Consider the following 20892-nt stretch of genomic DNA (forward strand, 5'->3'; position numbering starts at 1 on the left):
AATGAGATAATATACTGAATCATTAAATACTAAACATAAGTTTACCTAGTTTGGGCTTTTTTTTTCTGTACAGTATTATAGTATTACTAATATTTTATTTAAGGAAACTAATTTTATTTAAACTTATACTGAAATAAAACTATACATTACTACCAAAAATGGAAAAAAAACAAAAAAACAAAAAACCTGTCACCTGCTGGAAGTAAAACATAACCACATCTATAACTGTAATAAACATAAACCAATGATATTTTTGCCTGCTGGGGTCTGGAGCTTGGGGATTGCTCTTTTTGTTAAAATGAATCATTAGCAGGTATAAAAGAATTACTAAGGACATACAACCTCAACTAATAATTTTTCCCTGAAGCTAATAAGGATTAAAAAAAAGTTAAAAAGGAAACAATTATTGCTATATGATTCAATATACTTTTTATCATGTCTGGGTGCCAACTAAAATTGACCTCGGTAAATCGGTGTTTTGGAAATGCCATTTAAACCCATTTAAGTTTGCTCTTTGAATGGATTCCTGTCATGGTTATCTATCAGTACTACTACACTGACTCAAATCTACCTGAGAACTCAAATCTATCATTAGAATGAATGGTTTTTATTAAGCATCTCCCTTGTACTACTATGCAAGGTTCTTATTTATGTTTAATTTCTTTTTTCTATTTTTTATTATGTTATGTTAATCACCATACATTACATCATCAGTTTTTGATGTAGTGTTCCATGATTCATTGTTTGCATATAATTTCTACTTCCATTTGCATCATCTGCTACAAGGTAACCTAAATCTAGTTCTTCATCTTCTAGCAAAACTCTCTGAATAAATTCAAGCTATGCCAATTATCCTTTCATTTATCAGAAATCACTATATTCTATTGGCACCTCCCAACATTTTTACCCTACCCTGGCTTGCTTACACAGCCTTTAAAGAGTCACTCAGGCTTTAGTAGCCTAGGATTCATCAGAACAACCCCAACTTTTGGCTTTTTAATTTTTACAGAGAGATAAAAGATACTTGGGTCTATTAATAACTATGTCCTTTGCCACATTAAAAAACGATAAAAAAATGTATGTCTCTAAAAAGTTTTGGTAACTGTGTATTTATAAATTTGCCAGTCCACAATTGCTTACTTCTTGGTTTTTACTAGGAACTAAAGATTATAAGAGTTAAGAATTCTAATATATGTAATTAAAGCTACTAGAAATAATAAGGATGAAAGAAAACAATGTATATGAAAAGTAGTTGAAGAAAATAGAACATGTTTTTTGGACAAGGAAAGATATGAAGAATATGGGTTTTGTTGTTGTTTTGGTAAAGGAAAAAGGAAAGTAATTTTGTCTGTAAGTAAAATGATAATTCCAGAATGAGAGAGGAAAAAGATGAAATAAAAACTGGATGGATATAAAAAATTGTAGAGGACGCCTGGGTGCCTCAGTCGGTTAAGCATCTGCCTTCAGCTCAGGTCGTGATCCCAGGGTCCTGGGATCCAGTCCCACATCGGGCTCCCTGCTCATTGGGCAGTCTGCTTCTCCTCCCTCTACCACTCCCTCCTGTTCATGCTCTCCCGTGCTCTCCCTCTCAAATAAATAAATAAATAAAATCTGTAAAAAAAAAAAAAAAAAAAGTTGTAGAAGGCTTATGGAAAAGGAATCGAGAAAGGAATTTTATGTGTGGTCTAGCTAAGACTCAAATGGATTTAAGTTAAGTTTTGTAAAACTATTCCTACAAAAGTGCTTCATCTCCAAAGAGATTCATGGAAAAAGACTCTGACAAGTACAGGTTTCTGTTAATTTTAAAATCCTAACACTGAACTGGGTAAGAATGTTTAAAAGTCTAGTGGAAAACTGATTCATAAAGTTATTAATCCAAGATGAAGCAGAACAAGAATTACAGGAGACTCAATGAACTAATGAAGATGATTATAATTTTTTATGACTTCACTTAAAACATTGATGGTTCTTCAATGTTTTGTTTTCCAGATTTAAAAGGCTCCATTTCTCCTCTCTTTTAAGCTATCTATAGCTTACAATTCAGTAAAACCTACTTTTGTAATCAACAGGTGAAACATTTATCTTTTTTTCTCTACTTGATCCCGCCAGAATTTAGAAACTCTTATTATTCTTATTTTTTATGACAATATATGTATTTATATAACCTCGATCTGATCTCCTTGTAATAGGACACAATTAGACAATTCTTAGCTTGGCTGCTTAGCCCAAAGAGCCTTGAAAAGGTCAATCTAAGATTCTTTTTCTTCCTCTTTTTAAGATTCTTTTTTAATTTAATTTTATTATGTTATGTTAATCACCATACATTACATCATTAGTTTTTGATGTAGCATTCCATGATTCCTTGTTTGTGTATAACACCCAGTGCTCCATTCAATATGTGCCCTCCTTAATACCATCACCAGACTAACCCATCCTCCCACCCCCTTCCCCTCTAAAACCCTCAGTTTAAAATAAATAAATAAATAAATAAATAAATAAATATCAGTTTGTTTCTCAGAGTCCACAGTCTCTCTTGGTCTCTCATGGTACTGGCACAAAAACAAACACATAGATCGATGGAACAGAATAGAGAGCCCAGAAATGGACCCTCAACTCTATGGTCAACTAATCTTCAACAAAGCAGGAAAGTATGTCCAATGGAAAAAAGACAGTCTCTTCAACAAATGGTATTGGAAAAACTGGACAGCCACATGCAGAAGAATGAATCTTTTCAAGATTCTTTATGAAAAGTTCCACGAAGGTTTATATGATCACTATTTTTGCTGCACTTATGTAAATAATCAGGCCAAATTTATTGAAACTAGATTCAATTTGCAAACAAATTAGTCTAACAGTAGTTATCTTGATAGAAATGGGATGTTTATAGAGAAAAACTATGTTTCAGTAATACACCTTTCTGGATATCAGATTCTACTGCTGTTAACTGTCCTTAAGGTTTTATTTTCTACTTATAAACTGGACCAGATCCTGAATTCTTCTAGTTTCCTCCAACATTTGGCTAGAACTCTCCAAACTCTCCAGAACTCTCCAAACATTTCCAATTTCCTTCCACTCTTCTGACTTGGAATCAATATCAAAATAAAATGGCCCTTTTCTCAAAGCCATGCAAGCTAAAGCTGGACAACTGGATATAAGCTTCAGAGAAACCACCAAAAGAGCTCATGTGAGGAGGACAATGTGCCTATGCTCAGAGAGATCACCAGAGATATTCAAACTGCAAACCAGGAGAATCTGTCAGATTGTCACTCTTGCCCTCACTCCTTCTGAAGATAATTTGAACACATCTAGAAATTTTCTCAAATGGCTTCTCGCTAAACTCAAGACACTGAGTTTATAATTTTCTTGAATATTAATCTTTGTTTTTCTTTTGTTTCCACAGAAATATTTCTCATTAAATTATCTGACTGTCTATACCTCTCACACCATACAGAGGCCGAATTTAGGTAGAAATTCACCTGCTACCTGCCTCCTAAAATAAAACATCCTTGCCTTCATCCAGGCCTAAGTCATCATGAAGATGTGATTGTTAATACATCATGTTATGCCTATGTAAATACCTTTTAAAAAATTGAAACCCAGTTGATTTATTTAGTTGGTTAAATGTTGGCATCTGGGAATTTCCTCTGGGAATTTTTCAGTCCTTGGCTATTGTTCTCCTTAAATCATATTTACCTCTCTAATGCGCTGCACACTCTCAAGGGTTTTAAAGACCTGTCAGCAGCCTCTCAGGCCAAATGGTACCCATCAGGATCAGACAACTGGATGAAATCGACAACATAAATGATGAAGAAGGTGACTACAGGGCCTGAGCCTGATGACTCAATTAATGGCAACAGCAAAAATGTGATTCTTCAGCCTGAGTACCTCAACAAAGGAAACTGAAAATACTACTACACTGGTTGATCAGAATAACCAAAAGGGGGTAATTGTTAAAATAAAAAGCAAACCAGTCTTGAAAATTCCCTGAGCAGACAAAATCAGTTTAGTCAAACAAAGCTCAAATGAGTTTATTTTGTGAGACTAACTTGACTCAGATAATTTCCTTTTTATGCCTCCAGAAATCATAAGCAAAACTTAAACTGTTTCCCAAGGTTGATATGAAGTAACCACTAACCAATTACCTGTCACTTAAGAAAATATTAATATTCTAATCACTGTGAAGAAAAAATAATCACAGACTTCTTACTACCTAAGTCGCTTTGTAAAAATACCAAAAGCCTCATTCCCGTTTTGGCTTGAATGCTCCTGGTGCCACAGTTGTCTCTTTGGTGTGTGCACAATAAACTTTTACTTTTAAACTACTACTTCAGTGATTCATTGGTTTTACCTCTGCTATTTCTGAACTTTTGACAGCACCCACAGTAAATATTTCACGAAGTCACAGTCAGTCATTGATACTGGAGTAAATACCACTGAGGTACCACAGGCTAAATCAGACACACGTCCCCCTCTCCCCACCACCTGCGTTTAGAAAACAATAGCAATGTAATAATACCCTCCACTATGCTTATGCGTCCCCCGATGGTGACTGCCTATATACAGACTCTGGTAACCAAGCTTCCTGCATAGAAAAAGGCTGGAGATAAAAAGAGAGGGGTAGGCAGTCCGACGTGCCCCTAAAGGACCAAGTTCCATCAGAGATGGGCGAGGATTAACGCCCGTTTCTCTCCTGCCAATATACTGGTGAACGGAAGTGATCCGCGATAGACCGGCCTCACCCTCAGGAAGGAAAAGAAAAAATTAGCCCTTTCAAAGCAGATTTACCCCAGAACCTCTCCCCAAGGGGTTAAAGAACCCCTTCACCCCACTCCAGCCCAGCCGCCTCATTCTCTGACCTCAAAGCGCCGGCCATCGAGACAACTACTTACACTTTTCAGCCGCTCTCCAATGAAAACTTCCCGCCACCAGTCTTTCCTTTTTCTCCAGCCGCGAGCATCCGCCCTTCCGGTTAAGTCTCCTCAACCAATTGCAAGTAACACCCTTCTCTAATTGGTGAAGGGGTGTGGCCACGATGTGCGTCACCGAACAAGACTACGGGTGACTGGTTGATATTGGGGGCTGGATTAGCCAATGGGAAGCGGTCTTGAAGCTGGGGTAGGGGCCGCTGCGTGTTTCCGGAAGACGTGGCGGCTCTCCCCTGGGCTGTTTCCCGGCTTCTTTTCTCCCGACTTTGCTTCACGCCCTGGGCGCCCCGAGGTGCTGTCGCCGCTGCCCTCACTACTGCAGCCATGATCTCCTTAACAGACACCCAGAGTAAGCACTCGCCCCGGGATCCCCACCTGGATCCTCGCACACTGTTGCTCGAGCTCATCTCGCCCGCCCCTCTGTCCGGGTCAATGAATGAAGCTCCGCGTTGGGGGCGGCGGCCTGCGGGACTGAGCTAGGGATGCGGGGCGCGGAGGGCTGCCTTGAGGGGGCGGGAGCTGGATTTGCAGTGGCAGACCTGGATTGGGAAGAGGGTCAGTGGGATCTGGGGAGACGCCCGATCTGGGGAGGGGGAAGTCTTTGCTGAGTGTCTGTCTTGCGCCAGGGTCTCGCCGCTCCCACTCACAGTAAGAAGGGCGCTTTGTTCCTGCAGGTGGCCACAAGAGAAAGTTTGATGCGCGGTGCCCGTGGTTCACCCTTGGGGATGTTTGTGCACATGACAAACTTGGGGTCCTCTACAAGTTACTGGCCGGTTGTTTGGGAAGCGGTATTTTAAGTGTCATCTATTACAGGTTTTGGGGGTTTTTTTGTTTTTTTGTTTTTTGGGTTTTTTAAATATGCTTACACTTAAATATTTTGAATATTTCGCCTTTTTGCCACCTCTGGAAATGACCTTCCAAAGATTCTTTGAATTCACTTTTCTACCACCTAATGTTTCCGCAGGAGTAAAAAGCCACCTTGTGTTCAGTTAAACGATTTCTTTCCTTAATATTGTATAATGTGCTTTGTGGCCTGTTTTATTATTTTAGCATCTCTTTCTGCCTACCACAGAGTTCTCCAGGCCTAGCTTATGTCTAAGGTTAGCATTGCTATCTGTTTCCTTTTCTCTTTCATTATAACACTCCTACTTTTTTTACCCTTTGTCAACCTTAATCTTAGTATTTACATATCTGCCCAACCCTGTGGGTCCTATCTTTTAATGGTCATGATAGTCTTTTTGTCTCACTTTGCTTTATCCGCTATGATCTTCGTTTCTTATTCTGCTTCACTTACTTTGATTTTCAAGATTTTAAGAACTAAACAGTCTATTAAAAATAGAATTTCATTTTAAGTGCCCTATTTTAAAGTGGAGTCTTAAGGTTTGAAGTCATGGCTGACTTGAACTTGACAGAACTTCTAAGGTCTTCTGTATACACTACCACCCCAATCAGGCTCTTCTTCCTGTGGTTGGATGGGTCTGCACCTTGGAGCCACCTGCACTGGCCCAGGAAGGGTACCCAATTTGGTCTATTGGCCTGTTCTGATCAGAAGACACATAAAGTCCTTTTTTTTTTAACTGTTATAATAGAAACTAGCAAAGGCATCTTCTTTCATTTTACCAAGTACCTTCATATAAATAATTACACTGAATTTTTATAAGAGCCCTATAAGGCAGGGAAAAGTATATCTCTTTTATAAATTAAAAGAGGCTCAAAAGAAACTCAGTGTGTGGTTATAAAGAAAGTGACAGAAAGAAGGCTTGATCCCAGGTCTGCTGGCTCAGAAACTTTTGTGTTCACTGTACCCTACTAAGAAAACTGGATATAAATTTTATTTGAGATCTGTCTTAGAATGATGTAGTTCTTTCATAGCAAGAATAGATACAACAGTAGATAATTTATCCTACAGAATTATGCATTTTTTTTTGAGAGATTGTGTAGGATATTCAGAGTCTCTTGTCTTTGTGATAGTGTTCTGTTCCTCTTGATTGAATCCCAAACTTAAAATTAGGTTGTCCAAGAAAATTAGAATTGTATACCTAAATTGCTAGAATTTGTTTCTAATTCTACTAATTAGAGAAAGTACTTAATCTCTACACAGCTTTTCTAACTGTGAAGGATTATTACTTCTCCTTTCTATCTAAGTCTAATTATTACATAGATTAAAAATCTGAACTATTTATCCTTTGCATAGAGATTTTCTTCTATTGAAGACTTCTTACAGGGACAAGTGCCTGATTTACATTCTTCCAAAATGCAGAACAAGGGGATTGAGTTGGAATATGGGCAGAATAGGGATCATTCTCCTTCATTAAATTGATGAAGAAGATGAAATTATATTCTTCGTTGCTCATTTGCCAAATGTTTTAGGTAGGACAGTGGATTGGAACACAAAATGGTTAGTGAAACAAAAGCTCTTTGGATTTCAAATGGTGTTTGTGTGTGTGTTTAACTACAGAAATTGGCCATCATTCAAGTGATTTGCCAAGATTATTCTGGGATTCTGATTCTGGGAGAGGGTGACCAAGCACTGAACAGAATAAAAAAGCAATTCATAATTGTTTTAAGGGGTTCTATAATAGCACTCTCCCCACCCCCCTCCATAAAAACACAAGATTTATTGAGGGGAACAGAGTAGGGTAGTTCCCATGCTGCCTCTAGATCTTTACTTCATTATGTCACATTGCCTGAAATCCGACCATGATGTTCAGTTGAGTTGTTCAACTTGGTTGATGTTCCGTTGAGTTCTTTATTATGAAATTTTCTGTTTTTTAAAAGGTACAGTAGGAGAGAGAAAACTAATATTAAAATTTTCAACTAAGATATCAAAATGCTAATAGTGATTGCTATTGGATTAAGCATCTTTCCTTGTAAAATTTCCACAAAAAGTTTTTTTCTTATTTTAGACAAATTTTATTGAACTGCTTTTATCAGATTGTTCTTTGAAAAAAAAAAAAAACCCACATACGTAGGCAAGAGGAATGCAGATTGGATAGTTGCACCAGAGAAAGATAAATTTATTTTACTGGGTATGATTCCGGTGGTGAGCGGGCAGCTCTGTGTAGGGCTTTATTAACCAGAGGGCTTATGAATGCTTAGGCACAGGGAAGATGGGAATTCGGGAGATGAGAAAGGACACAGTGAGGCCAGTGAGAGACTTTTGGCCCACTTAGGCCGGGAAATAGTTGGCAACATCATGCCAGTACCAGTTCTGGCAAATATGTTACAGGCAACTGTCTCCTCCTAGGTTTACACTGGATGAAATAGTCCAAATGTTTTGGTGCCCATGTTACAGTTGTAAGTTGCGGAGTCCAAAAACTGAGTTTGAATTCTAGCCTGACTCCCCACAACCACCACTCTTCTTGCCCAACCGCCTGTGGGCCCCCCCTCCACCGCACATACATACATACATTTGCTGATTCTGTGAGCAAGGGTAAGTTACAAATCTCTTGAGTCTGTGAAATATTGGGCTGGTGCTACTTTTCACCTCACAGTTCGGTTAAACATTTCAGTGAATGTGAAACCATATCCAGATACTGTCTTTTTTCACTGCAGTCAATTTTTAATACTTCTACTAACACCTACTTAGTTGTTAGATGAGAAACTAACCCATTAAACTTGATGCTAACCCATTAAACTTGATCCTAAAGATACTTCCCCCAGAAGTTCAGTATGCTCCAGTGTCCTTGAGTTTCATTTAATCAAACATATTTAACCTGAAAAAAAAAAAAAATCCTGTAGAAAGCAATATGATGTAATAGTTAAGCACAGGGACTGAGTTCAAATGCTTAACCAGAAGTGTGACTCTAAGCAAAGTCGTTTCTCTAAACCTCAATTTCCTCCATCTCTAAAAGGATGTAATCACACCTAGCTTGCAGTAGTATGGGAAGGATTAAGTTATATAAGGTATGTAAAGCACCCCATAATGGATAATTCATGGCAAATTATCAGTACATAGTAGGTGTACTTCCATATAATTTCCTTCTGATGAACAAACATCTCAAAATTTTGGGGGCGCCTGGGTGGCCAGTCCAACTCTTGATTTCAGCTCAGGTCATGATCTCAGGGTCATAAGATTGAGCCCTTCTTCCGGCTCCCCAGTCAGCACGGAGCCTGCTTGAGATTCTTTGCTCTCCCTCTCCCTCAGCCTCTCCACCCACCCGCGCTCTCTCTCTCTCTTGAATAAATAAAATCTTGAAAAAAAACTCAAAATTTTTATGTAATCATTAGGATAATTTATGAAAAGGTAGAAATTAGTCATATACAAATCACTCAACTGCCAGTGACTAAATCCTAACTACTAAGTAGTTATACAATGGAATTTTGCTTGTTCTTTTGTCCATACTTTCCTCTAGGAAATTATGTCTGACAGCTAAACAGTTATTTTGGTCAAGTCTCTTAAGGGATGAAAGTATTAGCCTCACATTTTCATAGGATTTTGTGTCTGTGGAATACACTAATGTATATTTATATGCCAGGACCTGAATTCTTTTAGACTAACTTTGGGGAAAAAGGTAGTTGGAATGGAAGGCAATAGTTAACTGTAAATTGAGGAGGTGGGAAATGTAGAAAAATATATGATAGAAGTTTTCAACTCATCAGAACATTTTACAAGGCTTAAATTTTTTTTTAAGTAGCTGTGACCTAGGTTTTGGCTTTCTGGAGCCGAGGCCAAAAAGTTAAGTAACAGATCAGAAATCATTAATAGTGTATTTAGAATTGGGTTTCCAAAAATATGGTGGTTTCTGCTCTTGTTTCATTATTTCATGCAGATAGTATGTATCTGGGTAAAATAAGGATTGGTAAGTATTTCCTGAAAGCAAAACTAAAATAATCAAAGAGGTGACTTAGTGGCTTATGCTTTTAGCACTAACAGAAGTTAAGAATCCTCAGACTAAAAAGATAAGACCAAGAGAATGTAAAGGTAATAAAATTATGAGTTTTATATAAGGATGAACATAAACTTCAATGCTTACACTTCATTCACCACCGTATACTCGGTACCTAGAAGAGATGCTGGCATCTAGGAGTTGATCAACTGTTCTTTGTTTTTGAATGAAAAGAGTAAAACCCCAGCATATTAAAATATTAAGTAAAACTGTTCTTTGAAACTTTTGGAGAGCTGATATTAGGACTTAGACACTAAGTGTGTGAATGGATTCATGGTTTAGATAATTTATAGAAGATAAATTCATATAATCAAGAAGTTAAAAGTGATGACTAACCTCTTGAAAATTAACTTTTGAGGAGACAACATGATTCTCAAAATATTGCCCTTGTGAGAAGCAGTGTATCATCGAGTGAAGTATATTGTGCTGACCTATGGTAGCATTTCCACTGGGTTAAAGAAGGAATTAATTTAAGAGGAGAAAGAAGTAACTCTAGATGTTGTGCATATAAATAATAGTCCTAGGATATGAAAGGAGATAAATAGTAAAAGAAAACCCATATATTTATGTCTGATGCCAGAGGCGTTCTTGGGAGGGAAAAAATATATAATCAAAGGTTTAAAATCCTGATTATCTTCCTCTATCATGCATATGTTTATGAGAAGTGCTATCTCTCATATAAGGATTAGAGATTTCCATTTATATTTTAAATTTTGAAGTTATTTGCTGATGTTAGTTTAATTTATTATAGATGTTAATAAATGTCATAAAATTAATCTGCAATGGTGGGGACCTATTTTCTTATATCAGCCAAAAGAAAAACTGAAAAATTTTCTTACTTAGTTTACCGGGATCTTAATGTAACTTTTATTTTTCTCTACCCTTAACTATATAACTTATATTGCAGAAATTGGAATGGGATTAACAGGATTTGGAGTGTTTTTCCTGTTCTTTGGAATGATTCTCTTTTTTGACAAAGCACTACTGGCTATTGGAAATGTAAGTTTTTCAACATATATTTTAACTAAATTCATAAGGAAACTTTAATTACAAATGAATTATTGCCTGCTATTAAATCGGGGGGAAATAATTCACTGTTACTCATGTAAAGATTCCTATTATCTTCTCTGTTTACATCAGAAATAAAACCTGTTCAGGCCTGGGTGGCTCAGTTGATCAAGCACCTGCCTTCCACTCAGGTCACGATATCAGGTTCCTGGGATCGAGCCCGCATCATCGGGGGCTCCCTGCTCAGTGAGAAGCCTGCTTCTCCCTCTCCCTCTGCTTCTCCTCCTGCTTGTGCTCGCTCTCTTTCTGTCATAGAAATAAAATCTTTTAAAAAAATTTTAAAAAAAAACCTGTTTAAGTAAAAGGTAAACACTTAAAGAGGTTTTTGAGTGACTACTCTGTTGAGTGTTTGATATGTAATACACAATAGATTAAATCAAGGCTGCCTTTAGATAGGAGTTCAAAATAGATGACTTGGTAGTCCCCATGTCTTGGTAAATTTATTAATATGTTTGACTTAAAACATATGACTTGAAACATTTGGTTCAATAGCATAAAATAAACAGATTTTTAAAAACCATTTAAACCTCTTAATATGCCTGTATATTAACAGTCAGCTTGCTGAGAAAGGTATATGTGTTGTTTATTTGGAATGTGTACTTTGTTGTCCATGTGTGAAGGTTGTGCAAGAGTTCTAGAAATAAATCATAACCCTTTTAAGAAGACAACAAAGTTACTGAATAATATTAAATATATTTGAAATGTATATTACCATAGAGCTTTTTTTTTTTTTTTTTAAAGATTTTATTTATTTGACAGAGAGAGACACAGCGAGAGAGGGAACACAAGCAGGGGGAGTGGGAGAGGGAGAAGCAGGCTTCCCGCGGAGCTGGGAGTCCGATGAGGGGCTCGATCCCAGGACCCTGGGATCATGACCTGAGCCGAAGGCAGGCGCTTAACGACTGAGCCACCCAGGCGCCCCTGAAATGTATATTACCATAGAGCTTTTAATTGGAAATTAGAAAATATAAAGGTTAACAAAACTATTCAGAATTGGTATTTTTTTTTAAAGATTTTATTTATTTATTTATTTATTTACTTGAGAGAGAGAGAGCACGTACGAGCAGGGCAGAGGGAGAGGGGCCAAGCAGACTCCCGGCTGAGCAGGGAGCCTGACACAGGGCTTGATCCCAAGACTCTGGGATCATGACCTGAGCCAAAGGCAGATGCCCAACCCACCAAGCCACCCAGGCGCCCTCAAAATTGGTATTTTAATTAATAAATAAGTAGCATTGCTACCTGAGAATATGAAGCTTAACCATTAGGCTCAATCAATACTTTTGTGAAAAATTTTTCATTAAAGATAGTTACAAAGAAAGGCAAGATATTGGGAATAAAACCTGGGGGGAAAGCAAGCTTTTAATCAATGACCATTTCTGGCTCACTATCTGGAAACATACAAAATATATGTATATTTGAGAACATATGGCTTTATTTTTATTTCTGCTGCCACCAGAGATTCTGGGATTAGTAAGACTAGAATCCTCTTCCTGGCTTTGCATGGTTTCTTCTATCAGCTTGGCCATGTCAGTATTTCTCCCACCCGTAGGCACTCCTATAGCCTGTGGTGAAGTGTGCAGAACCAGGAGTACTTTCGGGTGGCGTGTTTATGGGCAGCCTTCTTCTTTTGCCTGGCCCCTCCTCTGTTTAACTAAAGCTCTCTCCATCTTGCTTACCTGGGAGAACCACTGCATATGTGCATGCCCATTGGTAACATCTGATCTTTCTTTGGTTCTCTTTTTCTCCATTTAATCAAGATAGAAGAGGACTGAGAAGAGTGGAATCCAGCTCCAACTTTTGCATGCTTAGCCCACTCCTTGGTTCTGCCTCTTGGCGTGCATCATAGTTTCCTTCAGCCAGTTGCCCCCACTAAGACAGATGTACTGCTTTTTATTATATTTAGCTTTGACCTTGCTTTTCAAATCTATGCAGTATGTTTAACTACTTTTTCTATCTCGCATTTTCTTTCTCTTCTAGGTTTTATTTGTGGCTGGCTTGGCTTTTGTCATTGGTTTAGAAAGAACATTCAGATTCTTCTTCCAAAAACATAAAATGAAAGCTACAGGATTTTTCCTGGGTGGAGTATTTGTAGTCCTTATTGGTTGGCCTTTGATAGGCATGATCTTTGAAATTTATGGATTCTTTCTCTTGTTCAGGTAAGGCAGTTATTTTATTGTACTTTTTCTCTTTCAATAAACCAGTATGTCAAATAATTAACTATTATAAAAACCCAGATATTTGCATCAGCATGAGTACAAACACCATAATTTTCTCAAGCGGATTTTTGTTTGCATTGAATCTTTTATTGAATCTCTTTAATTCAGTCAACTATAAAAATGTTTATTAAATATAGATGATTGCCAATAAGGTCATTATCTTGTATTTTCAATGCAGTAGGTTTTATTGGGATTTTAAGGCACTGTCTTTCTCTTTAAGGCACTTTGCATTTAAGGCACTTTGTCTGTTATTTTTAGCAACTAAACAGTGATATATACATACATATAGCATTTTAATTCATAGAACCTGATACTGCATAGTTACTGCCACTTGATGACAATTCTTTTAGTACGTACAGTCATTAGAAAATTTTGTACCGAACACACTAGGGGTGGTTTTTGACCAGTCAATATTTTACAAATGCTAGTTACTAAGTGAATAAACAATAGTATTCCATGTGAGAAAATACCTTTAAATAAGGTTGGTTTAATTATTTATTCAAAAAATGTATATCCTTTATCTTCTGTCTGCCAAACACTGTGTTGTTATTCACGGGAGACATAAAACTGAATTAAGTGTCAAATCTGCTTTAGAGAATCTCTCATTTCTGATATGGGAAACAGACTATAACGATACCAGCAGGATATAGTAGTAATGTGTTATAGATGTATAAGCACAATACAATAGGAGTATAACTAAGAAAGAGATCATATCCGGGGAGAGGTAAGAAACATTACCACTAAAGGTAACATTTGAAATTTAAAGTCTCTAAAACATTCAAAATTTTAAGTGGATCCTTTCTTTTTACCTGGTTAGCAGTTGATTTTGGTAATAAAGAATCTGTAAGTTCTGAGAACCTTTTTTCCTTCTTCCTAGGGGCTTCTTTCCTGTGGTCATTGGCTTTATTAGAAGAGTGCCAGTCCTTGGATCCCTCTTGAATTTACCTGGAATTAGATCAGTAAGTTATCATGTATTAGAAATAAAATTTTTAAACCATCAAAATAATACTTTTTGATGTTCTTTACCTCTAGAAATACAAGTAATTGATACCTGATTAATTGATGTTTTTTATTATGATATAAATTATTACATCACCATAGATCATGGTTACCATGAATACCAGAGAAAATAATCATTGCTAACTGTAAAAAACCTGAAATTTTGTTTCATTATATCCATTTTTAATATTCTCGATTTTTTTTAAATGTAACTCAGATTGATATGCTATGCTACCTTTCTCTTTGAGAGTTCAAGACACTTTTCAATTAACTTTTATATGATTTCTAATTTTAGAAGCCATTATGTAAAAAGGACATCATTATATCTAATAATATTTTCTTTCTTAGACTGTATCACCAAATAGCATGCATTAAGACAGTTAAATCAAGCACGATTATAGTGGAAGTCAGATGATAAAATTCTGTTCCCAGCTCTCTCCACAATTTGAATGATCTCATCAAATCTGTTCCTCCAACATGGGCGATCAACTTCCTAAAGTTGTTTACAGACATTTGTAGATGTTTATAGAGAGATAATCCATAGCATTTACTGGTTTCTCAGAGAGCTAAAGGATGGCTTACCCACTGAAGAATGGGTTTTGCTGTAAGACAAAATCTCATTTCCAACCTCAAGTCAATTTTACACTCAGAATTTTACCACCTAGACAACCTAGATGTTTGAAGTTACCTTTGGAGAGAGAATGTTGTGCTTTCCTTCCACGTAAATTTACCTTAAAATCCTAATGAGCCTATGGTACTTTCAAAGCAGCTTTTAGTTTTGGCATGCCATTCATCTATTTATAATAATATAAAATGTTGGAATGTGGGCTTATAGGGGGTTATGTTCAGATTTCATTTACATTAATCTCCAAACTCATACTGTAGTCAATGTTGTTTTTACTTAGAATGGCTTTTGAATTTATCGAAACTTCTAGTTATACAGTTGTGTAATCATTATTCACGTCCTTAATTTAAGGGTTCTTCAGTATTTGCATAAGTGGACACCCAGTGCTGTAAATTGTTTCCTATGATTATTACTTCATTATAATAAATGGTTCAGTAAAAATGTGAGTAGTGAAATGAAAGGAAGGGTTAAATGATTGCTAGATTTTGATAGTATTATGACCACTTGGGTTATATAACTTTTAATATATCTCCACTAATGATTTTGTTTCAATATTTGCATCACCATCTGGAATGCTGAAGAAGGCCCAATTGCTTTACGTTTGGGGTAGACTAGCCAAAGTGAATAACAACTTACATTAATGTGTGTGAAAATTTATATTCAGTACCTATAAATTTATGCTCGCCTCATTACATCTATTTTTAATGCCCATGCCACTTTCAGTCTGAAGTCCAGAATACACATTTAAAGTATTTTTAGTCAATAGCTGTTAATTACTGAACTTAATGGAGTTCAATCTGTTTGTTCAAAGACTACATAGGCCCAGAAGAGATCCTCAGTAATGGTCAGTTGAAATACCTTATTGGGTTCATTGATGCATGAATGGCTGACATTTCAGTTTTTTATTTATTTATTTATTTTTTTGTTAAGCTAGCAGTGTTAACTTCATTTTGTCCAATTGTTTTATTCATCGTGTTGCATTTCTCGTGTTGTACCCTTAAAGTCATATGCATAACATGTCATGCAAAAAAAACCTTAGCAAAGAAAATTTTTTTATACACATTTATGTGTTAGGAGATTGTGGTGAGTAGGACTGGATTAACCAGTCAGTCACACCTTAAATTTCCACAAATCTTATAAAGCTGGGTTTTTAATCAACACTTAAAATGTTGATACAATGTTTTTATAAAGATCTGGGCTTTCTTCTAATTACCTGTTTTTCTTCTCCTTGCAGTTTGTAGATAAAGTTGGAGAAAGCAACAATATGGTATAACAACAAGTGAATTGAAGACTCATTTAAAATATTGTATTATTTATAAAATCCTTTGAAGAATATTCAGCACAAAATTAAATTACATGAAATAGCTTGTAATGTTCTTTACAGAAGTTTAAAACGTATAGTCTACAAAGTACCAATAGCAGTTAACAAAGAGGCAATGAGAACAGGCTTCTAATCAAGTGATCTAAGAAGTCAGCAAGCAAACTAAAGGAGATGAATCTATGTTACAATACTTACTGAAACTCTTGAAGGCGATTTTTATTGTTTATCCACAACGTGCAAAACACAGCCATCCTTGGAGAACTGTGGGGCCTGTTTCTTTTCTTCTTATTTTGAAGGCGCAGGAGCACCCATAGGTCTTTGCTTTTTAGAAATATCCACTGGAATGGCAAAAGTATTTCCAGTTGCACTGTGTGTCTGAAAGTGATGCCTGAGTTAGATTGGATTATGTCATTTAATGTATTAAAACCAAGGAAAACCCAGTTTTGATGTATGAATCACTTTTTTTTTGTGAACATATGGTTAAAATAAAACATTTGTGGTTCTTCTGATTCTTAATATTTTAAAGCTGGATGAAAATCTGAACTAGATATTCACTGTCAGTTATGCAAAGGTCATTCTTTATAACTAAACACTCCAGAACTACTCATACTTCTTGAGAATCTGACCTAATTATCTGTATCCTTTGTTATATGTAAGCATCTAACAAAAACCATGAAGTAGTCTGTTACATGCCTTGTTTCATTGAATAGTCTTTTATTTAAGATACCAAACGATGCAAACCAAATGGATTTTTCCATCATGGTGTAGTTTTTCTTTTTTTTTTTTTCTTTTTTTTTAATTTTAGTAGTGATTTTATCATTTTGCTTTTCATAAATTAAATAACTATTGATAATGTTTGAAATGTAACATGTTAAAAGGTTAAACTTATATTTGTTAAGGGCTTTTCATGAAAGCTGAGTTTTCCTTTATTTTTAGCTTTTTTCCTAACGTAAAAATGCATGATGAATGCTTCATAAGATCACTCTTCATCTTGAGTTCATGGAGAAAATATCTGAATTCACATGCTAAAGGTAGTTTACTGTAATTAAATGGGCTATAGTTTCTTAAAAACACGACACTAAAAAAATATGTTGTTTTTTTTCTACCATTGATGCTTGACTGACAGGAAGAAACAGGGATCGTTTCTTCATTAGTAGTTTTCCAAGGTGGCAGCTTTTTTGGTAGAGGTAAGAATATATGTCAACAGCCATAGTACTGTTTGTTTTACCACTGATGATTGCACTATTTACTTTTTTTTTAACAGTTGCAAAGCTTTTTAATGCACAAAATCATAACTGAAATTTGTGATTTTTATTTACAAACATGTCTACAAAATATATCACAGCTTATGTTATTTTTAGTTAAATCTCAATGCACAGAGAACTCCCATCCTTGCTTGTCTAAAGAAGGAAAGACTTGGTATATAGTTTAATGGTTCAGTCTTGTGGATTATTGTCTTTTGGTACTGGCATTTGACTTATGACATAATCTGTGAAACTAGATGATATTGACAAACTGAGACTCCTACCTCAATAGTTCATGGAATAATAAGAGACCTAGTGTTGTGTCTAATGTTCTTCAAAAAAGTAATATCCTCATTTGGAGAGTGTCAAATATATACATATTTTGGGGATCGACTTATACAAGTTGCCCTGTAGGACTCTTATACATATTTTTGACTGATCCATATTATTTTCAGTGGCTAGATAATTCTATCTTTTTAGAACAAGAACTGTATCTGTTAATGTAAGGAACATCTGTATTATTTAACTCCTTTGTAGACATGAATTTCTATCAAAATGTTCTTTGCACTGTAACAGATCTCTTTTTCAAAATCTTACTTCAGAAGCGTTATTAGAAGTTGTGTAAAGGATTTGATAATCTCCCAGTCCTTAGTAAGATTGAGAGGCTGGAGCAGTTTTCAGTTTTCAAAGAGTCCACAGTTAATTTCAAATGTGAGTTTGGGACTGCTTGGCAGCATTGTATATTTCTTCTCAGAACCACTGATGAGGCTCTATTTTTAAACATATTAGTCTTCTGACAGAAAGCACTGTACATTATATTGTTTCTTTCCAAAATTAGCCTTCTGTCTTTGTGACAAAAATGTACTTTGATTATTGCTATAAAGATGGAGCAAAAGGTCTAATACTACTTAGCCTTAAGTGTACCTGGCATTGTTCAAATGTATTTTCTGTAACAGAAACATACTTGCAATGTTTTTCTTTTCCCCTTATAAATTGTAATTTCTGGAATACTGCTGCTTTAAAAAGTCTCACAGTCAGATTATATGATCTAACAATTGAATATTGTAAATACACTTGTCTTACCTCTCAATAAAAGGGTACTTTTTATTAATTGGTGGTTGTCTTAGCTTGGGCTGCTATAACAAAATTCTGTGGACTGGGCAGCTTAAACAGACACTTATTTCCCACAGTTGTGGATGTGGAGAAGTCCAAAAAGAAGGTGAGGGTAGATTCAGTTATTGGTGAGGACCCTCTTTGTGGCTTGCAGAACTGCCTTCTTGCTGCATCTTCATACGGCAGAGAGCGTTTTAGTCTCTTCATCTTATAAGGACACCAATCCCATCGTGCTTCCCCAAAACCCCACCTCCAAATACCCTCATATTGGTGGTTAGGGTTTCAACATATGAATTTGGGGAAGATACATATTCAGTCCTTAACCATGGTCAAATGTATATAATGAAATTCTAAAAATTAATTTAGCATTGCACAATAACTCACCTCTTTTTTTAAAATTAGCCTTATATGCAGTTTTCCTTTTTTTATAAAATGGTCATCACATTTTCCATTTCCAAATTGTTTAAATGTAATCATAAATAGAAATGGACTTCAGGTAAAAAAGTGGGCAGTGAATTTAGAAATAGTGGAGAAATATTTAAATTTTTTTTCTCAAAATGAAAAGAATTGGCTAACTGAACATAAAAAAATTAAAATTAATAATAGTAATGAAAAGAATAATACAATAAGTATTTGTGACAGACAAAACCACTTCAGTGTTTTGATTATAAATTTTGGTAAGGCTAAAAATCACTGGCCATGTCTACCACTTAAAGTACCCCATAAGTATTTGTTGAATCCAATACTTGAACTGCAGGTCTTGACTATTGTCTGGTGAACCAGAAGTCTTAAGTCTTTTTTAATGGGTATCTTTCTAACCTTGTCCTCTGTGCTGAAAGGTTCCAACCTCTACCCTTCTGCTACCTGTACCCCATGTAGGAGGTAGGACACAGAAGTAGGATGCCCCAATGGCACACTTTTCCACAACCTTACCTCTACTAGCTCTCAAGACCTAATCAAAAGTCCACGTCTGTCATATCTTTCTTGACCCACTATAGCAAAACAGCTGGTCCATCCTTGTCCTCTCATAGCACTTTCCACTTGTTTGTATTATTTGATTACAGAAAAGAGATTCTCGAGGTTCAACACCTTAAGTAAAAGGAAGACAGTAGATGCTGACCAATGAATGGGGAGTTTTATTTTGGAGAGCAGGCCTTCTCTGTGCTGCTGAATCTGACTGGTAGCCCTTTGAGGAAATGACTTCTGTTTGTGAGACAGCCGGCCTATAGGGTAGACCGGCCCTGGTACTGAATAAAGCCAAAGTAGGAGAATGAACCAATGACCTCATTCATATTATACCAAGATCCTCTATTCTGTCATCAAAGAAGTAATTTGGATCTTTTATTATAACAGTCATATTATCCAGGTAACTACCCAAGTTTCTATGTAAACACAATAATCACTAACCTTGTAAAATACAATTTAAACAGTGACCATTATTGTATAAATGGACCTGGGCATGATCCAGTCAACTGGAAGAATTCAGGTAACGTCAGTGATACGGGCAAAATGGTCTCCATTGAATATGCCTTTAAAAAATGTTTATATTAATTTGTCCAATGCCCATTGCCTGGTCATAATGTCAGCAGAACAAAATTCAATTGTTTTATCTGTCAAGTGCTTTCATCAAATAACTTTTCTTAGCCCATCTCTAAGCTTGGACCTGTAAAAGTCCTAAAGTGTTATGATTTAACAAAATCGTATTAAGAGGCAATGCCATTTTAGACAAATGCATTCTACTATGTTGCTTTTGATAAGACTACAATATTGATAATATGTCAAAACCATTCTCCTCATTTGTGCGTATTATGCTGAAAATGGCAGCTTTGACGTAAAGCATCTGCTTGTGAATTCATTAGCTAAACTTTCATAAACAAACTACATCATACCTTTTTCCTTAAAATCGTAAATTCAAGACACAGTTTTATCGGTGAATCATTTTCCTGTCCCTCTTTCTAAAATGTTTATGTGTTTTTGGTACGGAGAGGGGGAAATAGGCATTTTGCTTGTTAGGTTACCTAGCAATTGGGTTTCACTTACGAGTTCATTTGAAACAAACACATGTATAATTTTATTTCTTTTATTGCCCTTTTTTGGAAGTTGCTATAATCCCTTGAAATTAAATCCTAAAATCCTGAAGTCTAATATTTAAAGAAATATTAAGATTTTACCCAGTTTTGGTGTTAACCTATTAGTCCTTGGTTTTTATTCTTTCCCTTCTTCTAACATTGTGAGAAACACTACAGTAATGGTTTTGGCTCCTTCTTGCTTGACTTATATTTTAAAAGGAGTAAATATTCCACAAATTTCTACCTACAGACAATTTTCTGTATTCCATTCTCATTTACTAACCAAACCTCATGTCTTTACAGGCTGGCAAGTCTAAATATCAATCGCCCAAATCCCAGTCTCTCTTACACAAGTATTTGCAGATAGATCTCATCAGCCCCTCAAACTTCAATCCTGAATCCAATTTATCTGTTCTGTCCTCA

General features: G+C 35.9%; 2 protein-coding genes across 4 annotated transcripts in view; one reads left to right on the forward strand and one right to left on the reverse strand.

Annotated features, from left to right (window-relative positions):
• LOC102736419 (cationic amino acid transporter 3-like) overlaps positions 1 to 4968 on the reverse strand; it is a 51484-nt gene extending 46516 nt beyond the window's left edge. For both annotated transcript variants that reach the window (XM_081821320.1, XM_081821317.1), the window contains exon 1: positions 4890 to 4968. The gene's annotated coding sequence lies outside the window, so the exon portion shown is untranslated. The remainder of the gene's footprint in view (positions 1 to 4889) is intronic.
• Positions 4969 to 5105: 137 nt separating this feature from the next.
• On the forward strand, positions 5106 to 18398 carry GOLT1B (golgi transport 1B). 2 transcript variants are annotated; one of them, XM_081821321.1, is made up of 6 exons: positions 5106 to 5274; positions 5600 to 5713; positions 10722 to 10813; positions 12860 to 13038; positions 13976 to 14057; positions 15957 to 18398. In XM_081821321.1, exons 1-6 carry the CDS (start codon positions 5250 to 5252, stop codon positions 15993 to 15995), a joined length of 531 nt encoding a protein of 176 aa, XP_081677447.1. In that variant the 5' UTR covers positions 5106 to 5249; the 3' UTR covers positions 15996 to 18398. The 2 variants fall into 2 exon arrangements, with proteins under 2 accessions (XP_081677447.1, XP_006728880.1); XM_006728817.3 differs by lacking the exon at positions 5600 to 5713 and having other exon boundaries at positions 5109 to 5274.
• Positions 18399 to 20892: the final 2494 nt, after the last annotated feature.

The sequence above is a fragment of the Leptonychotes weddellii genome, chromosome 5 (assembly GCF_054177405.1).
Source record: "Leptonychotes weddellii isolate Sample4059 chromosome 5, ASM5417740v2, whole genome shotgun sequence".
NCBI lineage: Eukaryota > Metazoa > Chordata > Mammalia > Carnivora > Phocidae > Leptonychotes > Leptonychotes weddellii.